This window comes from Achroia grisella, unplaced genomic scaffold (genome assembly GCF_030625045.1).
Source record: "Achroia grisella isolate CSIRO2021 unplaced genomic scaffold, CSIRO_AGI_Agris_v1 utg1096, whole genome shotgun sequence".
NCBI classification, from domain to species: domain Eukaryota; kingdom Metazoa; phylum Arthropoda; class Insecta; order Lepidoptera; family Pyralidae; genus Achroia; species Achroia grisella.
The window spans coordinates 1500636-1526043 of NW_026712575.1; the positions used below are offsets into that span (position 1 = coordinate 1500636).

Genomic DNA, 25408 nt, shown 5'->3' on the forward strand with positions numbered 1-25408 from the left:
TTACATATTATTATCCCAATACTAAACATACAGATACTATATGTTCATTAACGAATAAATTGTAAAAAAGATCTAAGTATCAATGAAAGCATCAACTAAAAAGTTTACAATATAGGCCTCAATATTCTAGTGGCTTAAGGCGGCGTCTTACATCCGACAATCCCAGGTTCAATTCCTCGCTAAATGCAAACATTTATAATTATAACTATGATTGTTTGTATTGGTCTGGCTAGTTTCTATGTATGTTTTTATAAAATAAAATATTAAATAAGTATTTAATATTCGCCTTGTACTCATACATTACACAAGCTCTAGCTTGACTAGAAGGAGCTGTGTGAATTATCGAGGGTTTTTATTTATGATTACGCTAAAAATTCAATTAAATATGTACCTACATTACTACAGCGCAGAAAATAAATATTCACTATATAATATAATAGTTCAATTTTTCTGAGTTCAGTTTGAAATTGTCCTCAAATTCATAATCCGTATGTATATAGTTACGCATAAAATATGTTAATGCATACTAATTTCCATACACTACTAAAGATAGTAATAACAGCATTGTAATCACTACATACATTCTTGCGCTGTACTAATAGTAAAGATATTTATTGAATGGGTACAATAAACATTTGCTTATCGCGCTGTTATTAACAACGTGACATAATAACAGTATTTTCATTTCACGGAACAGGTCCTTGACTGATACTAGTCGTCATGCTATATTAGGAAAATAGGTCATAATAAATGTAATGATAGTATTCAAATAAACTCCGAATAGGACAGATTAATATATATACATATTACATTTACTTTATATATATATATATATATATATGTACCGTCCCAATCATAAATTGTGCATTTTTTATTCGCTTACCGCGCGTAATGTTTGGAGCGGTCACAATCGTAAGTTGGTTTGCGCGGTGAACCCACGCATGCACTTGGCTTGACATTCGCGCGGTCTGTCGTCTCGCAAATCGTGATATTACCGAATAACCAGGATAAATCCAGGAGAATACTCTTCGAAGCATCTCGTTGAAATTAAGGTGGAACCAGAACGTCGCACAAGACTCCATCCAAGTAAGTGCACGTATCCTTCTTATTAATTGTGATCGCTCCTGCAGTGATACCAGAGTGTGGCAGACGATCGAATTCCACCGCCTCACGGTGTCTGCTACATCTCTTTTTGGTGCCGAAACCCGGGATAATCGTCGGTCGAATTAAAACCCGACCAAACGAAAGTTCATAGTTCAGATCAGCTGTATAAGTTATATTGCACTGGGACGTTACATATTTCAATTAAACATAGAATTATATACATATATATATATATGTATATATTTACTAAATACAATTATTTATAAATCGTTAAATATCATTAAATTTCATTATACGAATTTGGTATCCATTATTCCTAAAATAAGTGGGTATACGGACGCTGTTGTAACTCTCTGTTTGCCATTGTAATGAGTAGGTTTGGTTTGAAGAATTAACTAATAGTTTCACCTGGTTTTGTCATATCGATATTTTATGTTTTTGTAAAATCATAAAAACAAGCTTATTCATATTGATGTTTTTATAAATAGAATTCGGCTTGCATAAACATTAAATATAAAATTCCCAATCTGGTTATTATCACAAAATCGTTATATTTAACAATTGTGTGGAATCATATAAACAATCTTATATTTAATCGGTGTTTATATATTAGTATCGGTTCACGTAATTGTTGAATGTAAACTATCGAATGATATCGTAATAATTTTTCTTATAATAAAATTATATATCCTATACAAACAAGACAGACAAATTCTTAATTGTATTAGTAGTGACAAAAGTAATCATTACTAATAGGAATATTTATTATATTTCTTATGCACCTTTCGTAATAGTGAGAAGTAATAAAAACATTTTTTTTCTCTGGCATAACATTTAACTATCCTATAATAGTAAAACATTTGTAAGGTTTTACATTTGTTATTAATTTCACGGTAACAGTTATCGCGACGTACATATAATTTAGTCGTTCCGTTAAAGAGAGTTGTTTACGTGATAATTTAGGTCATCATACGTTCTATTCATTACTACCCTCAAAATTATTTGTTTTTTTTTTGTTTGAATATTCTCGAACATTACTTGTGAGTTGTTATCTATTCGTTTCCATTAGTTTATAAATAGAAATAAATCTTTTCTTTGTTAAAGATGTCGCTCACTACTAAACGTAAACTTAGCCTGTCAAAACGAACTAAATCGAAACATGACGAATATACAACTCGTGATTTGCCTTCCTTGCGACGTAAACGAACTATTGCATTTAACCGTTTATCTAAAGCATTACAAATAGGTAATGACGCGAAGTTGGATGCAACAAAGTTAGATCTATTTTTATCGTATTGTGATGAATTACAAAAAATTACTACCGATTTCGAAAATGCGCATCTTCTTATGTTAGAATTACAGGATGATCCTGAGTCGGATGATGAGGGTGTCCGTGAAAGTTTTGATGATATCTATTTTAACATTTTGGCTTTGCAACGCAATTATACAAATTCAAATTTACCGTCGAAATCGGAGCAAAAGACCTCTTCTCATATAAAACTTCCAAAAATTTCATTAAGAACGTACTCAGGACATATAAAGGAGTGGGCTGAATATATCGATATTTTTAATTCATTAATTAATGATTGTCCGTCTTTAAATAATTTGGAAAAATTCCATTACTTAAGATCATCCCTTTCAGGCGAAGCTTTAGCGTTAATACGTTCGTACCCGGTAACCGGTGAATATTATCACGATGCATATAGCGCACTCGTTAATCGTTACAAAAATAAGCGTGACTTAGCATTTACATGTTGGCGCGAAATTTTAAATGTTGAATTTAAAATTAATAATGTTAAAGATTTTCGTCGGTCGCTGGATATGATTGATGAAAACTTGAATATATTAAAACAAGTGAATTTGCCAGTTCAACAGTGGGATTTTATTCTTATTTACCATTTGTTGTCAAAACTTGACACAAAGATGCGTCGTGAGTTCGAAGAAAAATATTCGCATATCGAAATTCCTTCTTATAAATTAGTTAGTGAATTTTTGCATTCTAAGTGTGAAGCGCATAGTCGTGATACACATTTTACCGAACAGAAGCCACATTCAAATTCTCGTGACTTGTCGAATGTTCATGCCGGTACTCATACAAGGCGCATGAACGTTTCGCATACACTCGTAGCAACTAATGAGTCTAAAACCGGTATGGTTACTGGTGCATCGTCGAGTGTCGTTAGATCAGTGTCGTCTAGTTGTCCATTTTGTAGTCAATCACATTCAATTGGTTCATGTAAATCGTTTCTCGAAAAATCAGTAGATGAAAGAATGGCAATTGTAAACGAGAAAAGGTGGTGTTATAACTGTTTGAAATCGTCGCATCAGTTGAAAACTTGTAATTCTGTATTCACATGTCAAAAATGTAAGCGTAGACATCATACATTGTTACATAGGGAAGTAACAAATTCCAGTAACACTTCATCACTGTTAACACAAAATTCAAGTGTTAACACAACTGTCTTGTTAGCAACAGCTCTTGTAACGGTAAAGGACAGTTTCGGGAATAACAATACTTTTCGAGCATTGTTTGACACCGGCAGTCAAAATAATTTTATTACTGAAGAAGCAGTAAATCGTTTAAATCTTAATGTGCTTTCTTCTTGTTCTTCAATAAGCGGCTTGGGTGACGTGTCAGCTTCCATCAGTGGTTTAGTGCGTGGTATCGTAGGAAGCTTATCGACAAATAATACAAACGTATCATTTGAACTTGACATGCACGTCATTCCTAAGATCTGTGGTGACCAACCAATCGCGAGATTGAATACTTCTGGTTGGTCACATATCAAATCGTTAGATTTAGCGGACCCTGGGTTTGATGTACCCGGACCCGTGGATCTGTTGCTCGGTGCAGATATTTTTGCGGATTCGTTACTTACAGAACGACTTAAGGGCGGTCCATCACAACCACCTGCATTTAATTCAGTATTTGGTTGGCTATTACTAGGAAAGACTTCATTATCAGGTTCGTCATTGGTTGCGCTGCAATCAAAGATCCAATATGATGATCTTACAAAATTAGTGGAGAAGTTCTGGGAAATCGATAACGTTCCTCAAGCTAATTCATTTACCCCAGATGACATTCTTTGCGAGAAGGAATATATCGCAACTACACATCGGAATGAGCACGGTCGTTATGTGGTACACTTACCGTTCAAAAATTCTTGTGAACCCGTGTTCTCGGGATCTCGTGATATTGCTGAGAGGCGGTTTTATGCTCTTGAACGTAGATTATCGCGTGACCCTGATTTAAAGCGTCAATACGTTGAATTTATGTTTGACTATCTTCAGAGTGGTCATATGTCATTGGTACCCACTTCAGAAAAGCGTCGCGGAAAATATTATATCCCGCATCACTGTGTTGTACGGCCTGACAGTCCCACCACCCAATTGCGTGTGGTATTTGATGCCTCCGCAAAGGATAATCTTGGTCAGTCATTAAATGATACACTGCTAATTGGACCAAAATGTCAAACTGATATCACGAAAGTTCTTTTACGTTTTCGAGAACACGCTATTGTCTTTATGGCGGACATACGCCAAATGTACAGGCAGATTGTTATTAGTCCAACACATCGGGACTACCAGCGCATCTTGTGGCGTTCAGATTCACGACAACCGGTATCAGAGTACAAACTGAACACCGTTACTTACGGTGTTTCATCGGTTCCCTTTCTCGCCTGTCGAACTCTTCAGCAGCTCGCATGCGATGAGGGTGACACATTACCTTTAGCAAAAAGGGCGATTACATACGATATCTATGTCGATGATATTGTTACTGGTGCTAACAATATGATCGAAGCCCGACATGTGAAGTCACAAGTTGTTGAATTACTCAAGTCTGGGCACTTCGAGTTAAGAAAATGGGCTAGTAACAAACCTGAGCTACTGGACGATGTACTGACTGAGCATTGCCTGGTTGAAGCTAAATCGTTTACTGATGAACAACCATGTACACTGAAGGTTCTCGGACTGAAATGGGATCCATCCCATGATGTATTCGTCTTTCATGTAAAACCTCTTGATAAAATGTGCACTAAACGATCAATTCTGAGTGAGGTTAGTCGGGTGTTTGATCCTTTGGGATTTCTTTCCCCGTTGACGATTCACACCAAAATTTTAATTCAACAACTTTGGGTGGCTGGCATAGGTTGGGATGAAACACCACCGGATGACATAGTTCGCACATGGAATGACTATATTCAGCAATTACCATCGATTCAAAATTTATTCGTGCCTCGTCGGTGTACTATCGATCACGCCGTGTCATATGAACTTCACGGATTTTGTGATAGCTCAGAAAAGGCTTATGGTGCTGTGATCTATTTGCGTGTTACTGATAGTAGCGATCGTGTACACACGTTTTTTGTATGCTCCAAGGCTCGCGTAGCTCCTTTAAAGAAGCTCAGCTTACCACGTCTAGAATTATGTGCGGCAGTATTATTGGTGAATTTGCTCAAATTCGTGGAAGAGGCATATGCTCCGCGTATTAATTTCTCTGTCACTCTATGGAGTGATTCGACTGTCGTTCTCTCGTGGCTTAGATCACATTCATCAAAGTGGACAACTTTTGTTGCAAACCGAGTTAGTCACATACAAGGCATTGCAACGATTGAACGGTGGCGTCATGTTCCTACAAATGATAACCCTGCAGATATTTGTTCGCGAGGACAGCTTCCTCGACAACTTATTAACAATTCGTTATGGTGGGCGGGGCCCACGTGGTTATGTAAACCACACACCGACTGGCCACCAACCCCTGTATTTGTTAAGGAAACAAATGACAATACGGTGCTTTCAGAAGTTAGGCGAACCGCGACTCTGTTAACTCAACAGATGGCACATCCTAATCTCGATCCTTTTTTTGAGGATTTACTCAATAGCGATCTCTCGCTGGATGCAATAGTCGATAAGGTAGGCTTCACTATATTACGAAAATCTGAATTTTCTTCGGATTCAGTCTTGACCAGTGAATAACGGTACAAATCACTTTATATTCTAGTAAAATACGTTCAAACTTTATCATTTCCTACTGAACTAGAAAGAATACGTTCTGGTCAATCATTACCAAAGTCGTTTCGTAAACTCAATGTATTTATCGATGACCAGGATGTACTCAGGGTGGGCGGCAGGATCTCTCGTTCTGGGCTTGAGTATGAACAAAAGCATCCGGCGTTATTATCATCGAATAATCCCTTCACATCTAAATTAATACAATCGGTTCATTTGAGCAACTGTCATTGTGGCGTAAATACTACACAATATTTAATACTGCAACAATTTTGGATTGTATCGGCTAAGCGCGTTATAAGACGATGTTTATCCAAATGTCTTAATTGTTATCGACTCCAACGTAAACCGTTACAACCGTTTATGAGCGACCTTCCAAAATATCGTGTAAATGAAGTAAAACCTTTCTCTATTGTAGGAGTAGATTATGCTGGTCCGTTTCGTATTAAAACTGGACCATATCGTGGAGCTATAATAGACAAGGCTTATCTTTGTTTATTTATATGCTTAGCCACTAAGGCTGTACATTTAGAGACCGTTTCCAGTCTTTCTACAGACGGATTTATTGCTGCTTTACGTCGTTTCGTTGCTCGGAGAGGCAGATGTTCCACAATACACGCAGATTGTGGTACAAACTTTATCGGTGCTCGTAATCAACTCGTGTCTCTCACTAAAATCGCGTCTGAGACAGAACGGATCGAATTTAAATTTAACCCACCCTCTGCACCTCATTTCGGAGGTGTATGGGAAATTCAAATACGAGCTGCAAAAACGCATTTATATCGAGTTGTAGGTGATCAGGTGTTGACATTCGAGGAACTAGCTACACTTTTTAGTCAAATTGAAGCAGTCCTGAACTCGCGGCCTTTGTATCCTATGAGTTCAGATCCCAATGATTACCAAGTCTTAACACCAGGACATTTTTTAACTCTGGAACCATTGACATCTGTTCCAGATGTGGATGTAACTCACCTTAATGTCAACAGGCTAGATCGCTGGCAACTGATTCAGTCGTTCCAACGATCGTTTTGGAATCGATGGAGAAACGAATATCTCCACTCGTTAAATTTGCGAGCTAAATGGACAAAAGAGTCGAAGCCATTAGAATTAAACTCAATGGTCATTATCAAAGATGATAATCATCCACCTTTACATTGGCAAATAGGGAGAGTTGTAGAATTACACCCTGGACCAGATGGTCTGGTTCGCGTGGCTACCGTACGAACAGATAAGGATAATTTGATCAAGAGACCTTTGGTCAAATTATGCCCATTACCCAATGAACCGTTTTAATATTTATTATTTATATTTAGCCATCGTAGTTTTACATCGTAGGTATAGTATAGCATTAGTGAGTAGTTCATCTGTATTTCTAATAATAGTTTTTTTTTTATTAGTATCGTTTATGTGCAAATTTTTATTTAAAGAAATGCCTATCGGATTTCGGTGGGCGGAATTATGTACCGTCCCAATCATAAATTGTGCATTTTTTATTCGCTTACCGCGCGTAATGTTTGGAGCGGTCACAATCGTAAGTTGGTTTGCGCGGTGAACCCACGCATGCACTTGGCTTGACATTCGCGCGGTCTGTCGTCTCGCAAATCGTGATATTACCGAATAACCAGGATAAATCCAGGAGAATACTCTTCGAAGCATCTCGTTGAAATTAAGGTGGAACCAGAACGTCGCACAAGACTCCATCCAAGTAAGTGCACGTATCCTTCTTATTAATTGTGATCGCTCCTGCAGTGATACCAGAGTGTGGCAGACGATCGAATTCCACCGCCTCACGGTGTCTGCTACATCTCTTTTTGGTGCCGAAACCCTGGATAATCGTCTGTAGAATTAAAACCCGACCAAACGAAAGTTCATAGTTCAGATCAGCTGTATAAGTTATATTGCACTGGGACGTTACATATTTCAATTAAACATAGAATTATATACATATATATATATATGTATATATTTACTAAATACAATTATTTATAAATCGTTAAATATCATTAAATTTCATTATACGAATTTGGTATCCATTATTCCTAAAATAAGTGGGTATACGGACGCTGTTGTAACTCTCTGTTTGCCATTGTAATGAGTAGGTTTGGTTTGAAGAATTAACTAATAGTTTCACCTGGTTTTGTCATATCGATATTTTATGTTTTTGTAAAATCATAAAAACAAGCTTATTCATATTGATGTTTTTATAAATAGAATTCGGCTTGCATAAACATTAAATATAAAATTCCCAATCTGGTTATTATCACAAAATCGTTATATTTAACAATTGTGTGGAATCATATAAACAATCTTATATTTAATCGGTGTTTATATATTAGTATCGGTTCACGTAATTGTTGAATGTAAACTATCGAATGATATCGTAATAATTTTTCTTATAATAAAATTATATATCCTATACAAACAAGACAGACAAATTCTTAATTGTATTAGTAGTGACAAAAGTAATCATTACTAATAGGAATATTTATTATATTTCTTATGCACCTTTCGTAATAGTGAGAAGTAATAAAAACATTTTTTTTTCTCTGGCATAACATTTAACTATCCTATAATAGTAAAACATTTGTAAGGTTTTACATTTGTTATTAATTTCACGGTAACAGTTATCGCGACGTACATATAATTTAGTCGTTCCGTTAAAGAGAGTTGTTTACGTGATAATTTAGGTCATCATACGTTCTATTCATTACTACTCACAAAATTATTTGTTTTTTTTTTTTGTTTGAATATTCTCGAACATTACTTGTGAGTTGTTATCTATTCGTTTCCATTAGTTTATAAATAGAAATAAATCTTTTCTTTGTTAAAGATGTCGCTCACTACTAAACGTAAACTTAGCCTGTCAAAACGAACTAAATCGAAACATGACGAATATACAACTCGTGATTTGCCTTCCTTGCGACGTAAACGAACTATTGCATTTAACCGTTTATCTAAAGCATTACAAATAGGTAATGACGCGAAGTTGGATGCAACAAAGTTAGATCTATTTTTATCGTATTGTGATGAATTACAAAAAATTACTACCGATTTCGAAAATGCGCATCTTCTTATTTTAGAATTACAGGATGATCCTGAGTCGGATGATGAGGGTGTCCGTGAAAGTTTTGATGATATCTATTTTAACATTTTGGCTTTGCAACGCAATTATACAAATTCAAATTTACCGTCGAAATCGGAGCAAAAGACCTCTTCTCATATAAAACTTCCAAAAATTTCATTAAGAACGTACTCAGGACATATAAAGGAGTGGGCTGAATATATCGATATTTTTAATTCATTAATTAATGATTGTCCGTCTTTAAATAATTTGGAAAAATTCCATTACTTAAGATCATCCCTTTCAGGCGAAGCTTTAGCGTTAATACGTTCGTACCCGGTAACCGGTGAATATTATCACGATGCATATAGCGCACTCGTTAATCGTTACAAAAATAAGCGTGACTTAGCATTTACATGTTGGCGCGAAATTTTAAATGTTGAATTTAAAATTAATAATGTTAAAGATTTTCGTCGGTCGCTGGATATGATTGATGAAAACTTGAATATATTAAAACAAGTGAATTTGCCAGTTCAACAGTGGGATTTTATTCTTATTTACCATTTGTTGTCAAAACTTGACACAAAGATGCGTCGTGAGTTCGAAGAAAAATATTCGCATATCGAAATTCCTTCTTATAAATTAGTTAGTGAATTTTTGCATTCTAAGTGTGAAGCGCATAGTCGTGATACACATTTTACCGAACAGAAGCCACATTCAAATTCTCGTGACTTGTCGAATGTTCATGCCGGTACTCATACAAGGCGCATGAACGTTTCGCATACACTCGTAGCAACTAATGAGTCTAAAACCGGTATGGTTACTGGTGCATCGTCGAGTGTCGTTAGATCAGTGTCGTCTAGTTGTCCATTTTGTAGTCAATCACATTCAATTGGTTCATGTAAATCGTTTCTCGAAAAATCAGTAGATGAAAGAATGGCAATTGTAAACGAGAAAAGGTGGTGTTATAACTGTTTGAAATCGTCGCATCAGTTGAAAACTTGTAATTCTGTATTCACATGTCAAAAATGTAAGCGTAGACATCATACATTGTTACATAGGGAAGTAACAAATTCCAGTAACACTTCATCACTGTTAACACAAAATTCAAGTGTTAACACAACTGTCTTGTTAGCAACAGCTCTTGTAACGGTAAAGGACAGTTTCGGGAATAACAATACTTTTCGAGCATTGTTTGACACCGGCAGTCAAAATAATTTTATTACTGAAGAAGCAGTAAATCGTTTAAATCTTAATGTGCTTTCTTCTTGTTCTTCAATAAGCGGCTTGGGTGACGTGTCAGCTTCCATCAGTGGTTTAGTGCGTGGTATCGTAGGAAGCTTATCGACAAATAATACAAACGTATCATTTGAACTTGACATGCACGTCATTCCTAAGATCTGTGGTGACCAACCAATCGCGAGATTGAATACTTCTGGTTGGTCACATATCAAATCGTTAGATTTAGCGGACCCTGGGTTTGATGTACCCGGACCCGTGGATCTGTTGCTCGGTGCAGATATTTTTGCGGATTCGTTACTTACAGAACGACTTAAGGGCGGTCCATCACAACCACCTGCATTTAATTCAGTATTTGGTTGGCTATTACTAGGAAAGACTTCATTATCAGGTTCGTCATTGGTTGCGCTGCAATCAAAGATCCAATATGATGATCTTACAAAATTAGTGGAGAAGTTCTGGGAAATCGATAACGTTCCTCAAGCTAATTCATTTACCCCAGATGACATTCTTTGCGAGAAGGAATATATCGCAACTACACATCGGAATGAGCACGGTCGTTATGTGGTACACTTACCGTTCAAAAATTCTTGTGAACCCGTGTTCTCGGGATCTCGTGATATTGCTGAGAGGCGGTTTTATGCTCTTGAACGTAGATTATCGCGTGACCCTGATTTAAAGCGTCAATACGTTGAATTTATGTTTGACTATCTTCAGAGTGGTCATATGTCATTGGTACCCACTTCAGAAAAGCGTCGCGGAAAATATTATATCCCGCATCACTGTGTTGTACGGCCTGACAGTCCCACCACCCAATTGCGTGTGGTATTTGATGCCTCCGCAAAGGATAATCTTGGTCAGTCATTAAATGATACACTGCTAATTGGACCAAAATGTCAAACTGATATCACGAAAGTTCTTTTACGTTTTCGAGAACACGCTATTGTCTTTATGGCGGACATACGCCAAATGTACAGGCAGATTGTTATTAGTCCAACACATCGGGACTACCAGCGCATCTTGTGGCGTTCAGATTCACGACAACCGGTATCAGAGTACAAACTGAACACCGTTACTTACGGTGTTTCATCGGCTCCCTTTCTCGCCTGTCGAACTCTTCAGCAGCTCGCATGCGATGAGGGTGACACATTACCTTTAGCAAAAAGGGCGATTACATACGATATCTATGTCGATGATATTGTTACTGGTGCTAACAATATGATCGAAGCCCGACATGTGAAGTCACAAGTTGTTGAATTACTCAAGTCTGGGCACTTCGAGTTAAGAAAATGGGCTAGTAACAAACCTGAGCTACTGGACGATGTACTGACTGAGCATTGCCTGGTTGAAGCTAAATCGTTTACTGATGAACAACCATGTACACTGAAGGTTCTCGGACTGAAATGGGATCCATCCCATGATGTATTCGTCTTTCATGTAAAACCTCTTGATAAAATGTGCACTAAACGATCAATTCTGAGTGAGGTTAGTCGGGTGTTTGATCCTTTGGGATTTCTTTCCCCGTTGACGATTCACACCAAAATTTTAATTCAACAACTTTGGGTGGCTGGCATAGGTTGGGATGAAACACCACCGGATGACATAGTTCGCACATGGAATGACTATATTCAGCAATTACCATCGATTCAAAATTTATTCGTGCCTCGTCGGTGTACTATCGATCACGCCGTGTCATATGAACTTCACGGATTTTGTGATAGCTCAGAAAAGGCTTATGGTGCTGTGATCTATTTGCGTGTTACTGATAGTAGCGATCGTGTACACACGTTTTTTGTATGCTCCAAGGCTCGCGTAGCTCCTTTAAAGAAGCTCAGCTTACCACGTCTAGAATTATGTGCGGCAGTATTATTGGTGAATTTGCTCAAATTCGTGGAAGAGGCATATGCTCCGCGTATTAATTTCTCTGTCACTCTATGGAGTGATTCGACTGTCGTTCTCTCGTGGCTTAGATCACATTCATCAAAGTGGACAACTTTTGTTGCAAACCGAGTTAGTCACATACAAGGCATTGCAACGATTGAACGGTGGCGTCATGTTCCTACAAATGATAACCCTGCAGATATTTGTTCGCGAGGACAGCTTCCTCGACAACTTATTAACAATTCGTTATGGTGGGCGGGGCCCACGTGGTTATGTAAACCACACACCGAGTGGCCATCAACCCCTGTATTTGTTAAGGAAACAAATGACAATACGGTGCTTTCAGAAGTTAGGCGAACCGCGACTCTGTTAACTCAACAGATGGCACATCCTAATCTCGATCCTTTTTTTGAGGATTTACTCAATAGCGATCTCTCGCTGGATGCAATAGTCGATAAGGTAGGCTTCACTATATTACGAAAATCTGAATTTTCTTCGGATTCAGTCTTGACCAGTGAAGAACGGTACAAATCACTTTATATTCTAGTAAAATACGTTCAAACTTTATCATTTCCTACTGAACTAGAAAGAATACGTTCTGGTCAATCATTACCAAAGTCGTTTCGTAAACTCAATGTATTTATCGATGACCAGGATGTACTCAGGGTGGGCGGCAGGATCTCTCGTTCTGGGCTTGAGTATGAACAAAAGCATCCGGCGTTATTATCATCGAATAATCCCTTCACATCTAAATTAATACAATCGGTTCATTTGAGCAACTGTCATTGTGGCGTAAATACTACACAATATTTAATACTGCAACAATTTTGGATTGTATCGGCTAAGCGCGTTATAAGACGATGTTTATCCAAATGTCTTAATTGTTATCGACTCCAACCTAAACCGTTACAACCGTTTATGAGCGACCTTCCAAAATATCGTGTAAATGAAGTAAAACCTTTCTCTATTGTAGGAGTAGATTATGCTGGTCCGTTTCGTATTAAAACTGGACCATATCGTGGAGCTAAAATAGACAAGGCTTATCTTTGTTTATTTATATGCTTAGCCACTAAGGCTGTACATTTAGAGACCGTTTCCAGTCTTTCTACAGACGGATTTATTGCTGCTTTACGTCGTTTCGTTGCTCGGAGAGGCAGATGTTCCACAATACACGCAGATTGTGGTACAAACTTTATCGGTGCTCGTAATCAACTCGTGTCTCTCACTAAAATCGCGTCTGAGACAGAACGGATCGAATTTAAATTTAACCCACCCTCTGCACCTCATTTCGGAGGTGTATGGGAAATTCAAATACGAGCTGCAAAAACGCATTTATATCGAGTTGTAGGTGATCAGGTGTTGACATTCGAGGAACTAGCTACACTTTTTAGTCAAATTGAAGCAGTCCTGAACTCGCGGCCTTTGTATCCTATGAGTTCAGATCCCAATGATTACCAAGTCTTAACACCAGGACATTTTTTAACTCTGGAACCATTGACATCTGTTCCAGATGTGGATGTAACTCACCTTAATGTCAACAGGCTAGATCGCTGGCAACTGATTCAGTCGTTCCAACGATCGTTTTGGAATCGATGGAGAAACGAATATCGTACGTAACGTATCGTATAACGTAGATCCCGGGTTTCGGCACCAAAAAGAGATGTAGCAGACACCGTGAGGCGGTGGAATTCGATCGTCTGCCACACTCTGGTATCACTGCAGGAGCGATCACAATTAATAAGAAGGATACGTGCACTTACTTGGATGGAGTCTTGTGCGACGTTCTGGTTCCACCTTAATTTCAACGAGATGCTTCGAAGAGTATTCTCCTGGATTTATCCTGGTTATTCGGTAATATCACGATTTGCGAGACGACAGACCGCGCGAATGTCAAGCCAAGTGCATGCGTGGGTTCACCGCGCAAACCAACTTACGATTGTGACCGCTCCAAACATTACGCGCGGTAAGCGAATAAAAAATGCACAATTTATGATTGGGACGGTACATAATTCCGCCCACCGAAATCCGATAGGCATTTCTTTAAATAAAAATATACACATAAACGATACTAATAAAAAAAAAACTATTATTAGAAATACAGATGAACTACTCACTAATGCTATACTATACCTACGATGTAAAACTACGATGGCTAAATATAAATAATAAATATTAAAACGGTTCATTGGGTAATGGGCATAATTTGACCAAAGGTCTCTTGATCAAATTATCCTTATCTGTTCGTACGGTAGCCACGCGAACCAGACCATCTGGTCCAGGGTGTAATTCTACAACTCTCCCTATTTGCCAATGTAAAGGTGGATGATTATCATCTTTGATAATGACCATTGAGTTTAATTCTAATGGCTTCGACTCTTTTGTCCATTTAGCTCGCAAATTTAACGAGTGGAGATATTCGTTTCTCCATCGATTCCAAAACGATCGTTGGAACGACTGAATCAGTTGCCAGCGATCTAGCCTGTTGACATTAAGGTGAGTTACATCCACATCTGGAACAGATGTCAATGGTTCCAGAGTTAAAAAATGTCCTGGTGTTAAGACTTGGTAATCATTGGGATCTGAACTCATAGGATACAAAGGCCGCGAGTTCAGGACTGCTTCAATTTGACTAAAAAGTGTAGCTAGTTCCTCGAATGTCAACACCTGATCACCTACAACTCGATATAAATGCGTTTTTGCAGCTCGTATTTGAATTTCCCATACACCTCCGAAATGAGGTGCAGAGGGTGGGTTAAATTTAAATTCGATCCGTTCTGTCTCAGACGCGATTTTAGTGAGAGACACGAGTTGATTACGAGCACCGATAAAGTTTGTACCACAATCTGCGTGTATTGTGGAACATCTGCCTCTCCGAGCAACGAAACGACGTAAAGCAGCAATAAATCCGTCTGTAGAAAGACTGGAAACGGTCTCTAAATGTACAGCCTTAGTGGCTAAGCATATAAATAAACAAAGATAAGCCTTGTCTATTTTAGCTCCACGATATGGTCCAGTTTTAATACGAAACGGACCAGCATAATCTACTCCTACAATAGAGAAAGGTTTTACTTCATTTACACGATATTTTGGAAGGTCGCTCATAAACGGTTGTAACGGTTTAGGTTGGAGTCGATAACAATTAAGACATTTGGATAAACATCGTCTTATAACGCGCTTAGCCGATACAATCCAAAATTGTTGCAGTATTAAATATTGTGTAGTATTTACGCCACAATGACAGTTGCTCAAATGAACCGATTGTATTAATTTAGATGTGAAGGGATTATTCGATGATAATAACGCCGGATGCTTTTGTTCATACTCAAGCCCAGAACGAGAGATCCTGCCGCCCACCCTGAGTACATCCTGGTCATCGATAAATACATTGAGTTTACGAAACGACTTTGGTAATGATTGACCAGAACGTATTCTTTCTAGTTCAGTAGGAAATGATAAAGTTTGAACGTATTTTACTAGAATATAAAGTGATTTGTACCGTTCTTCATTAGTCAAGACTGAATCCGAAGAAAATTCAGATTTTCGTAATATAGTGAAGCCTACCTTATCGACTATTGCATCCAGCGAGAGATCGCTATTGAGTAAATCCTCAAAAAAAGGATCGAGATTAGGATGTGCCATCTGTTGAGTTAACAGAGTCGCGGTTCGCCTAACTTCTGAAAGCACCGTATTGTCATTTGTTTCCTTAACAAATACAGGGGTTGATGGCCACTCGGTGTGTGGTTTACATAACCACGTGGGCCCCGCCCACCATAACGAATTGTTAATAAGTTGTCGAGGAAGCTGTCCTCGCGAACAAATATCTGCAGGGTTATCATTTGTAGGAACATGACGCCACCGTTCAATCGTTGCAATGCCTTGTATGTGACTAACTCGGTTTGCAACAAAAGTTGTCCACTTTGATGAATGTGATCTAAGCCACGAGAGAACGACAGTCGAATCACTCCATAGAGTGACAGAGAAATTAATACGCGGAGCATATGCCTCTTCCACGAATTTGAGCAAATTCACCAATAATACTGCCGCACATAATTCTAGACGTGGTAAGCTGAGCTTCTTTAAAGGAGCTACGCGAGCCTTGGAGCATACATTGTTACATAGGGAAGTAACAAATTCCAGTAACACTTCATCACTGTTAACACAAAATTCAAGTGTTAACACAACTGTCTTGTTAGCAACAGCTCTTGTAACGGTAAAGGACAGTTTCGGGAATAACAATACTTTTCGAGCATTGTTTGACACCGGCAGTCAAAATAATTTTATTACTGAAGAAGCAGTAAATCGTTTAAATCTTAATGTGCTTTCTTCTTGTTCTTCAATAAGCGGCTTGGGTGACGTGTCAGCTTCCATCAGTGGTTTAGTGCGTGGTATCGTAGGAAGCTTATCGACAAATAATACAAACGTATCATTTGAACTTGACATGCACGTCATTCCTAAGATCTGTGGTGACCAACCAATCGCGAGATTGAATACTTCTGGTTGGTCACATATCAAATCGTTAGATTTAGCGGACCCTGGGTTTGATGTACCCGGACCCGTGGATCTGTTGCTCGGTGCAGATATTTTTGCGGATTCGTTACTTACAGAACGACTTAAGGGCGGTCCATCACAACCACCTGCATTTAATTCAGTATTTGGTTGGCTATTACTAGGAAAGACTTCATTATCAGGTTCGTCATTGGTTGCGCTGCAATCAAAGATCCAATATGATGATCTTACAAAATTAGTGGAGAAGTTCTGGGAAATCGATAACGTTCCTCAAGCTAATTCATTTACCCCAGATGACATTCTTTGCGAGAAGGAATATATCGCAACTACACATCGGAATGAGCACGGTCGTTATGTGGTACACTTACCGTTCAAAAATTCTTGTGAACCCGTGTTCTCGGGATCTCGTGATATTGCTGAGAGGCGGTTTTATGCTCTTGAACGTAGATTCCGTTTCCGTACGTGGGATATAAATATAAATGCATAATGTGTATGAAGTAGACACATCACGATTTTATTTCTGTTCTAATTCCATATCAACTGTTAATTAAAAACATGATATTGCATTAATTCGTCGACTGTTCTTCGAATATTCACGTTACATAATGATAATATTACAAGTTTTTGACATCTAAAAGTCTTACTGTGATGTAAAAACTATATTCAGTAATATTGTAAATTTGAAAGTGTTCGCAGATGTTTAGGTATTAGTTACTTAATCATGAATTTGATTTAATTGTAGAGATACAAATTATAACTAAGATAAAATATTAATTAATAGTACACATTTTAATTTGATATTTTTATTTAATGATGATTTTTATTTTATTTGATTGTATTGTATACTTATTTATCCGCATAAAGCGACGACATAAAAATAAACCTGTAGGTATCCTTTTAGCTTGACAGTCGGTCTTAAACTTTACTGATACTTCATTTTCATATGTCAATAACATCTTTTTTAAGGAACCACGATTTTTTCTTAATTTATTTTATGCTTTTGGAAACTTAATCTTTTTCTTCGGGAAGGCCCAGTTACGCAAGCCCGTATGATAATAGATAAAAAAACCTCAATTTTAAAATTTACGTTCCTACTGACTTTAATTATTTTGTTAAAAGTAATATATAAAAAAAATCTATTGTTTTAAATTAAAATAAAAAAAAAGATATTTTTTTATGATCATTAATTATTTATTTTCTCTTTCTTTTGTTTAGAAACAGTTATGGGTTTTATCTGTGCCAATGTGGCTTTCCGATTTTTTTTAAGTGACTGTAATTTTTTTATGACTGAATAGTATTTTAATTTTTCGAGAATATTGCAAGATTGTTCTAGAAGACTGGTGGTTTAGTTTTACGACTTACCTGATGGTTGTTTTGTGCTAGTGCGGCGCTCTGCGGCGGCACAGTTTGCACCGGCCGTGCTGGCTTGACGGCAGCCTTTTGTAGTGTTGCGCGTTTCACAGTCACCATCACCCACACGTCCTCCACTCGTTGTGCCACCTATAATGTTTTTTAATGTTACTGAAATGGTAAACATAGGTAACGTCCGGGTGGAAGAGGATTGTTAGTGGATTAATAACCCCATTGGAATGTATCATGTCAGATTGACATCAACGCCGTTTCGCTTGGAAACCATCATGTTAAATCCAGGTGAATTTGGCCAGATAGTATAACTATCCTGACATTCATCTTATCATATAGCATATGGCACCATTGGAGAATGATAAGATGAGCATGAAATCACGTCAGTTTTTTGCAATGGGGTCATTAGTCCACATGTGCCAGTTGAGTTACCGACCAGTTCTTCTTAACCAAAGTACTCAGCCTAACAGGACGGTAGGAATATTTTAGGATAACATTCCGGGAGACTCAAACGAATACATATATAATATTTTATTTGACAGCCTCAGTGGTCTAGCGGTTTAACACATCGCTGTTCATCCGATGGTCGCGGGTTTGATTCCTCGCACATTTGTATTCAGTAGTATGATTGTTTGTATTGATGATTTCTATATATCTTAAGTACGTATTTACAAAAAAAAATGTACCTGAGTATTTTAGTTTTCAGTTATATCAGTTGTCTACACATAACACAAGCTCTGCTTAACTTGGGTCTAGATGGCGTAGTGTGAACTGTCCAGGTAGTATTAATATTATTATTATGTCAATTGTTACTATTAAAAACTTACATTTTGTACCACTGCGTTACAAATTAGGATGACAACTAATGACCTCGAATGTCTGACCAAACGTAACGGTATTCAACTAATCTTAGGCTTGTTTCTACGAAATGTCTTTTTATTAACATAATATCACATTTCTGGTGACTCTAAAAGTCAAAACGGACTTGTCACTTAATGTTAGCTTAATAATATAATGGCTTAAAAATAGACCGGCCTTATAATTACAAAACATGAATTTGGAATGGCAACCGCTTAGATAAGTGTTGCCATTCCGAAAGACTAAGATATTATGCCCTTCACCTTTTACCGAAACAGCTTCCAAAATAAGCTGTTTGGCGGCCGAAAGTGGGGCGCCCTTAAATTACGCGGTGTTTTTTAGAATTTCCTGTTCCTCTCTCCCCCCCTGGTGAGATGTTGTGAGATTTTATTCAACCCTATCTTTTCTCTTCTTCCCTATTTTATTCAGCCTATCCCCCAATGTCACGTAAGATTTTTCAAAATGTGGGCTTCTTACGTAAATGCGTTGGATTGTTAATGTAAAAAGAAAAAAAAATTGCTTCGTTCTTTTATTTACGACTAGTTAAGACTAGTAATCAATATTGCTGAAAGTTATAAGTGTACAAATCATGTACAATCTGGATTAAATGGACCAAAATAGTATATTTTTTTGTTTCAATCAGAAAACAAATTGCGTGATATTTGCCGAGACACCCCCTCTCTCCAACGTAAGATTATAGGAGATTTGACACGACCCCCCCCCCCCCCCCCCTTAAACATCTCACGTAATTTATGGACGCCCCCAAATAAGTGTCTGAGGTATCAAAACAGATGACTTTGTACAAGTCTAATTTAGTAAAAATTAATAACATAATAAAAATTATTACTGGAAAGTACATCTATACAGCTACCGTAGGTTATATACAAAATTATAATATTACATATTATATTAATATTTATTTTTAATTTACATCTATAGTAAGACTGTGGCCTATCTTTAGACCACTAAGGAGCACAGTTTGCACTGTATGTATAATAGTAACTACGAAAGATATAATTATTTTTTTAAGTTTATACCTATAATTAAAAAAAAAAGAAAGGGCCTGCTGCAGTGAACTCGTTGTTTTTTTTAATACATCATTGCAACCACATCAAATATGAGTATTTGTTTGTGAATGGATTGAACCGTCGCTCTGACCACAAGAATGTGAGACAGTATGTTAATGCAGTAAACTACAAAGGCTGTTAAATATTAATAATATATATTTATTAAAAAAAAACAGTTATAAACTGTTTTTTTTGAGACGCAAATTTTATAAACACATCTTACAAAATAAATAAGTTTATTATACCTGCGTAACCAGTGCCCTAGTCTCCTGCGTGGCTGACTGCATCATCATCTCCCGGAACTGTTCGGGTGCAGTCAAACCGAAGCACTTGGCCTCTTCTAGCAACTTATCCACCGCCCCCAGTCCCCTCTCGCTGGCCAGTAATTCAACTCCAGTTGCACACCACTCGTTCGCCTACGAAACATTTGTGAATTAATTGTAACTCGATTCACGAAAAACAAAAAAACTATACGAAACTGTTTTTTTTTCTGTAGGTTCTTTACGGGATTAAGACATTTACTACATAATGACGGTGCATTTATATTTTGCAGTTAATTTATTTAATTGATTTCAATTTATCTTTTTTCAAATTTAGTAAGCACAAGCATATACCTATAAGGCTATATGGTGTAGAAAACATGTCTAAATCTTTTCCAGAAGCAATTCATAATTACGGCACAGAAAAAAACTATTAACTTAACTCATCATTTTTTTGGTAAATAATTAATGAAATGATGATACCTATATTTTTTCTGAGCACATAGCAATATTTTTTCATAGAACTTTATACTTTTACTCTTTTATATAAAATCAAAGACAATACTCAATACATATAATCAACTAACTTTCAATTATCATCTAAACAAAAATTCTATTGAAGTGACAGTGTAATAATTAAAACCTGGTGGTTATTTGGTTACTGGTAAAAATAATATTTACCTTATCTATCCTGTCCATCAGCTCTCTCGCTTTGGCTAGTAATAAGTTTCGTTTTTGTATTTTATCGATAAGTAAAGCACTTGTTCGTCTCAGTTCCTCACATTTTGACTCTATGTGGTCGACAGAGCTGAGTGGGTCCTGCATCAACTGCTCACCTAAAATGATTGTGATAATACATATATAGAATACGATATTTAAAAATAAAGTATCTTTTTGACTTGCATACTAATCATTAATTCTTAATTCAAAAATATTTGTTATGAAATATTTGATTCTTTATTTGAAATGTCAGACAATGGCTAAAAAAATTGTAATGTCATAGATAATCAATACTGTATCAACTAATAATTAAATGATATGTAATATATTACCATCATCTATAACTGCTTTGGCAGTATCAAGCTCACAGTTACACAATTTTTCGAAATCACAAGCCTCCTGTATAAGATTTTCAACTCTGCTTGCCGTTTCACCCACTTCGGTCATATCGCACGCGGTTTTTAGATGGCCATCTAAAGTAGCCTGTACATTAAAGAACAGAGAAAATAGTTTAGTAAATGTTTTATTAAAAATTAAAGCAAGGTAGGGTAAAAGATTTCCATTACAAATTCATTAAGTTTTTGGCGATGATATTGATTTAGATAACAGTTTTTTTATGAAACTATAATATGTATAGTTTCATAAAAAAACTGATATCTAAAAAGTTTACTGAATAAAAAATTGTATAATATACAATATAAAAAAAAGAACAACTTTCCTTAATTTAATTTAGTTTGAAAATACTAGATCATGTAGGTACCTAGTACAAATTGGAAATAGGATTTTTTTGTGAAAGAAAATAATTTAAAATTATAATAAAAGAAATTCCAATAGAATTCAAATTCGAATACTGTTCATCTGTAATCACATATCTATCTTTCTGCAATATCATAGCTAGTGAATTAGTTTCTATTACAAAAAATACATATATAAATTAATACTGGCTTTAGCAGAAAAAATAAGTAGCTAATTACGTATTAAAAAAATATTTTTGACAGCTAACCTAAAAATATTTTGTTATATTTGTGTAAATAGTTGTTGTAAAAATAGTATTTAGCAAAATGTCTATGGATATGGTTTGTAATTTTCGCAAATGTCGAAGATCTTTATCAAATCATGCTTGGGTGACAACATGTTCACATGCATTCTGCATCGAACATGGCCAGAGGGAATTCAAAAGAAATGCTGAAAATTCTCTAACTTGTCCAGCTTGTGGGAGTGAGTTACGAGATAAGTTTGATGTTATACAAGCCGATTTGAAACCTTGTGAGACTTTCAAATCTATAGTGTTAGCAGGTTTAAAACCTGACGCAATTATGGATGTCGCAATGAGAGCGATGTCATTTTGGGCATATCAAATTGAACAAGAAACACTATATCAAGAAAGTATGGCGAATCACGCGAGAGAGAAACTTCAATGTTTAGAAGAAGTAAACAGTTTAAATCTGCAGAAAGTAAAAGCCGAATTAGAAACGTGTAAACGTAAAATAGTATCTGTACAGGAAGAATATAACAAGAAAAGACGGCAAACTGAAGAATTAAAAGCGCGTTTAGAAGAAAAGTCTCGTAAAATACAAAAGCTAACATTTCAATTAGATGCCCAGAAAAGAAAAGACATTCATATAAATGATATAGAAGTAAGTAATAATAACCGAGATAAGTGTATGGATATTTCAGCTTTAGTGCGTAATAGATCAAAATCTAAGGCGTTTGTATTCAAACCGGCTAAGGATATAGACAAATCTCATAATAGAATATGTTCGCCAAAAACACCAATTTTTGATTTCCGCCATAATAGGAGTAGACAGCAATCACATTTTGATTTTAAGCCATTATCATCTTAACATCTATAAAACATAAAGGATTTACATAAAGGAACTGTAGTATTATAACTAATTACCTGCATTTGTTTAAAATTTAATAAAAACGTTCTAAATTTTAACCAGTGGTTTAATTTCATGGAATGTCTCTGCCAGAAATTGTCGAATTGTCTTTCAGTCTCTTCTAGTTGTACTAATAGTCTGCAAACCAGAAAATAATTTAATATTAAAAAATAGGTACCAAAATATTCAACTATAACGTAAGTTTTGGATACATAAACTACCTTTCTACAGCAGCGACGTGACTAATAATATTATAAGTTAGATTTGGTTTTCGCACTTGCGTCAACAACTCTTCGCCTTGCGCTGTCGCTGACGTTAGTTCTGTTTTTAAAGCTTTATATCTGAAATAAAATAATATTTGACTATTAATCTTCGTTAGTATAGACATTATGTTGTAATGATAGTATGATTTTCTGAAAATTCTTGAATGAATATGGATGGTAGTTTCGAGATATTACTTAACTATGTCACTAAGTTATAATTCCAGGTGATTATCGTATCACCGCACCGTGTCAATTTTGAACTAGCTATTTATACTATATTACATATACATTCTAATAATAATTTTATACAGATTATTATATTGCATTAATGTTAAATGCAGGTGAATACTTCTCTATATTGGGTATAATGGTCTCATAATCACACAAATAAATCAATATTAAGAAATTACATATTTACCTAGATTCCTGACAGTCTAATAATTCTTTGGTTTGTGTAGGGTCATTGCCCATATCGCAGTCCACTATCTCATGCATGAAGTGGTCCAATCTACTTGAAATTTCTTTCATAAGAGTAGAGAACTTCTCCAGCGCCTAAAAACAGGAAATAAACATTCATTAACACAACAAAAAATTCAATGATCATTACGGAGGCATTTTTAAAAAATAATATTATCAATCTTTAACATCTAAATAAGTAATAATTAATAAACGTAGCTAGTAAATAATAAATATGGTTTTCATTCTTATTCTTACACAGGAACATTTTATTATACGTCTGACAACTGTTAAATGAAACACCTTCTATTTGCAATTTAACTCAACATTATAAAGGATCCACTGCGCCGTGAAAGGAAACAAATGGACAGACAGACACACTTCCCCATTTCATCATATTTATAATTTTGGTATAGATCTTTTATACCACACCCCTATGTAATTAGTTTATTTATTATATTGTTCTCAGTTACTCCCTACATAGCGATCGGCTTATGTGGGGGTGTCCCATATATCCACACAATCTTCAGTGCGCAAGGATTATAAACATCATCGAACAATAAGTAATTCAAAAGAAAACTTTGCCCGTCTTTTATAGCATTACATAAAAAACTTTAATAGTGCGATTTAGGAATGTGTAACAGCAATACAATATCTTATTTGACATTTAGCAACATCTATGTTAGTGGCGAGGAATTACAGATACAACTTTTAGCCGATAGATGTCGCCAGGTCTTTACTTACTTTCATGTGGTTAATAAATATAAGTAAATCCTAATTACATTAAAACGTAAATATAATATAAAAAGATTACGAAATTTAATTTTTGTGTTTTGTTATCAATAAAAAAAAAGCGAACGGAACCTTTATTAAGAGTAATAAAAAATTATAAACAACTTGCAAATTATCATGACCCTGGTATCTAGTTCAATAGATATAAATTTAAATAGGATTTTATATTGTATTGTAATAATGACACTTCGCATACCCGTAGTAGTGGCACCAAAATTATTTTTACCATTTACTCAGTTAAAGAAAAATAGTGATTTGAATATATAGCAAATGTATAAATTATTTACGAAATAGAAGCCGTCAAGTAACGTAACCATAAAGTACTTTCAAACACAATATGTAGACGCGTTTATTTTATTCAGGGATCAAGAGAAGTGTTTATGATTTTATTTGTATATAATATAAATATTGTTCTATAAAATAATTACTAATTTCTACTTACTATCCGCTGTTGTATCCATTCTGCATGTGAATACTGTAAGTCTCCCCCGAGATCAGGCGTTAGTTGTGATTTGTCGAAATGTTCGTACAATTCATCGATAGAGGAACAAACGAGGACCCGAAATCTAAATTCCTCCTTGAACAGTTTACTGCTCACTTCAGATAAGGCTTTCTGGAGGAAACTTGCCGGCCTTAACACGTACACTGCGTGTATAATACCGGGGAAGAATTCCTGAAAGTTATGAAATAATGAATTCAAATGGTGTATTAAAAATTATTCTTAAATATTATCGTTGGATAGTAGATAGTTATCGTTGGATACAAATTTGAATTTATTTTCATAGACACATAAGAACTTTTTTTATTATACTTAACATAGTATCTTATAGTTTTTTTTACATATCAAGTTTGGTGAGACAAGTTGAATGTCATTCGGTTTTTTCTATGTTATAATTGTGGCTATCAAGCATACGGCCCATCTTGTTTAGATGGGCCGTATGCTTGA

At 35.9% G+C, this 25408-nt stretch overlaps 2 protein-coding genes across 2 annotated transcripts in view; one reads left to right on the forward strand and one right to left on the reverse strand.

The window, feature by feature from the left end:
* Window positions 1-25408, reverse strand: part of LOC131849132 (guanine nucleotide exchange factor DBS-like) — a gene marked incomplete at its 5' end in the record, with an annotated part of 90322 nt that overhangs the window by 59539 nt on the left and 5375 nt on the right. Inside the window, 8 exons of the mRNA XM_059199129.1 lie at window positions 18164-18301; window positions 20334-20504; window positions 21030-21184; window positions 21401-21551; window positions 22969-23089; window positions 23173-23292; window positions 23633-23766; window positions 24905-25135. Coding sequence (XP_059055112.1) covers window positions 18164-18301; window positions 20334-20504; window positions 21030-21184; window positions 21401-21551; window positions 22969-23089; window positions 23173-23292; window positions 23633-23766; window positions 24905-25135 — 1221 coding nt within the window. The remainder of the gene's footprint in view (window positions 1-18163; window positions 18302-20333; window positions 20505-21029; window positions 21185-21400; window positions 21552-22968; window positions 23090-23172; window positions 23293-23632; window positions 23767-24904; window positions 25136-25408) is intronic.
* Window positions 22080-22962, forward strand: LOC131848798 (E3 ubiquitin-protein ligase CCNB1IP1-like). The gene has a single exon (XM_059198736.1). It carries the CDS (start codon window positions 22130-22132, stop codon window positions 22910-22912), a length of 783 nt encoding a protein of 260 aa, XP_059054719.1. The 5' UTR covers window positions 22080-22129; the 3' UTR covers window positions 22913-22962.

Bases quoted from the DNA above. Each gene is read 5' to 3' on its own strand.
- LOC131848798 (XM_059198736.1), top strand. From the start codon at position 22,130: ATGTCTATGGATATGGTTTGTAATTTTCGCAAATGTCGAAGATCTTTA.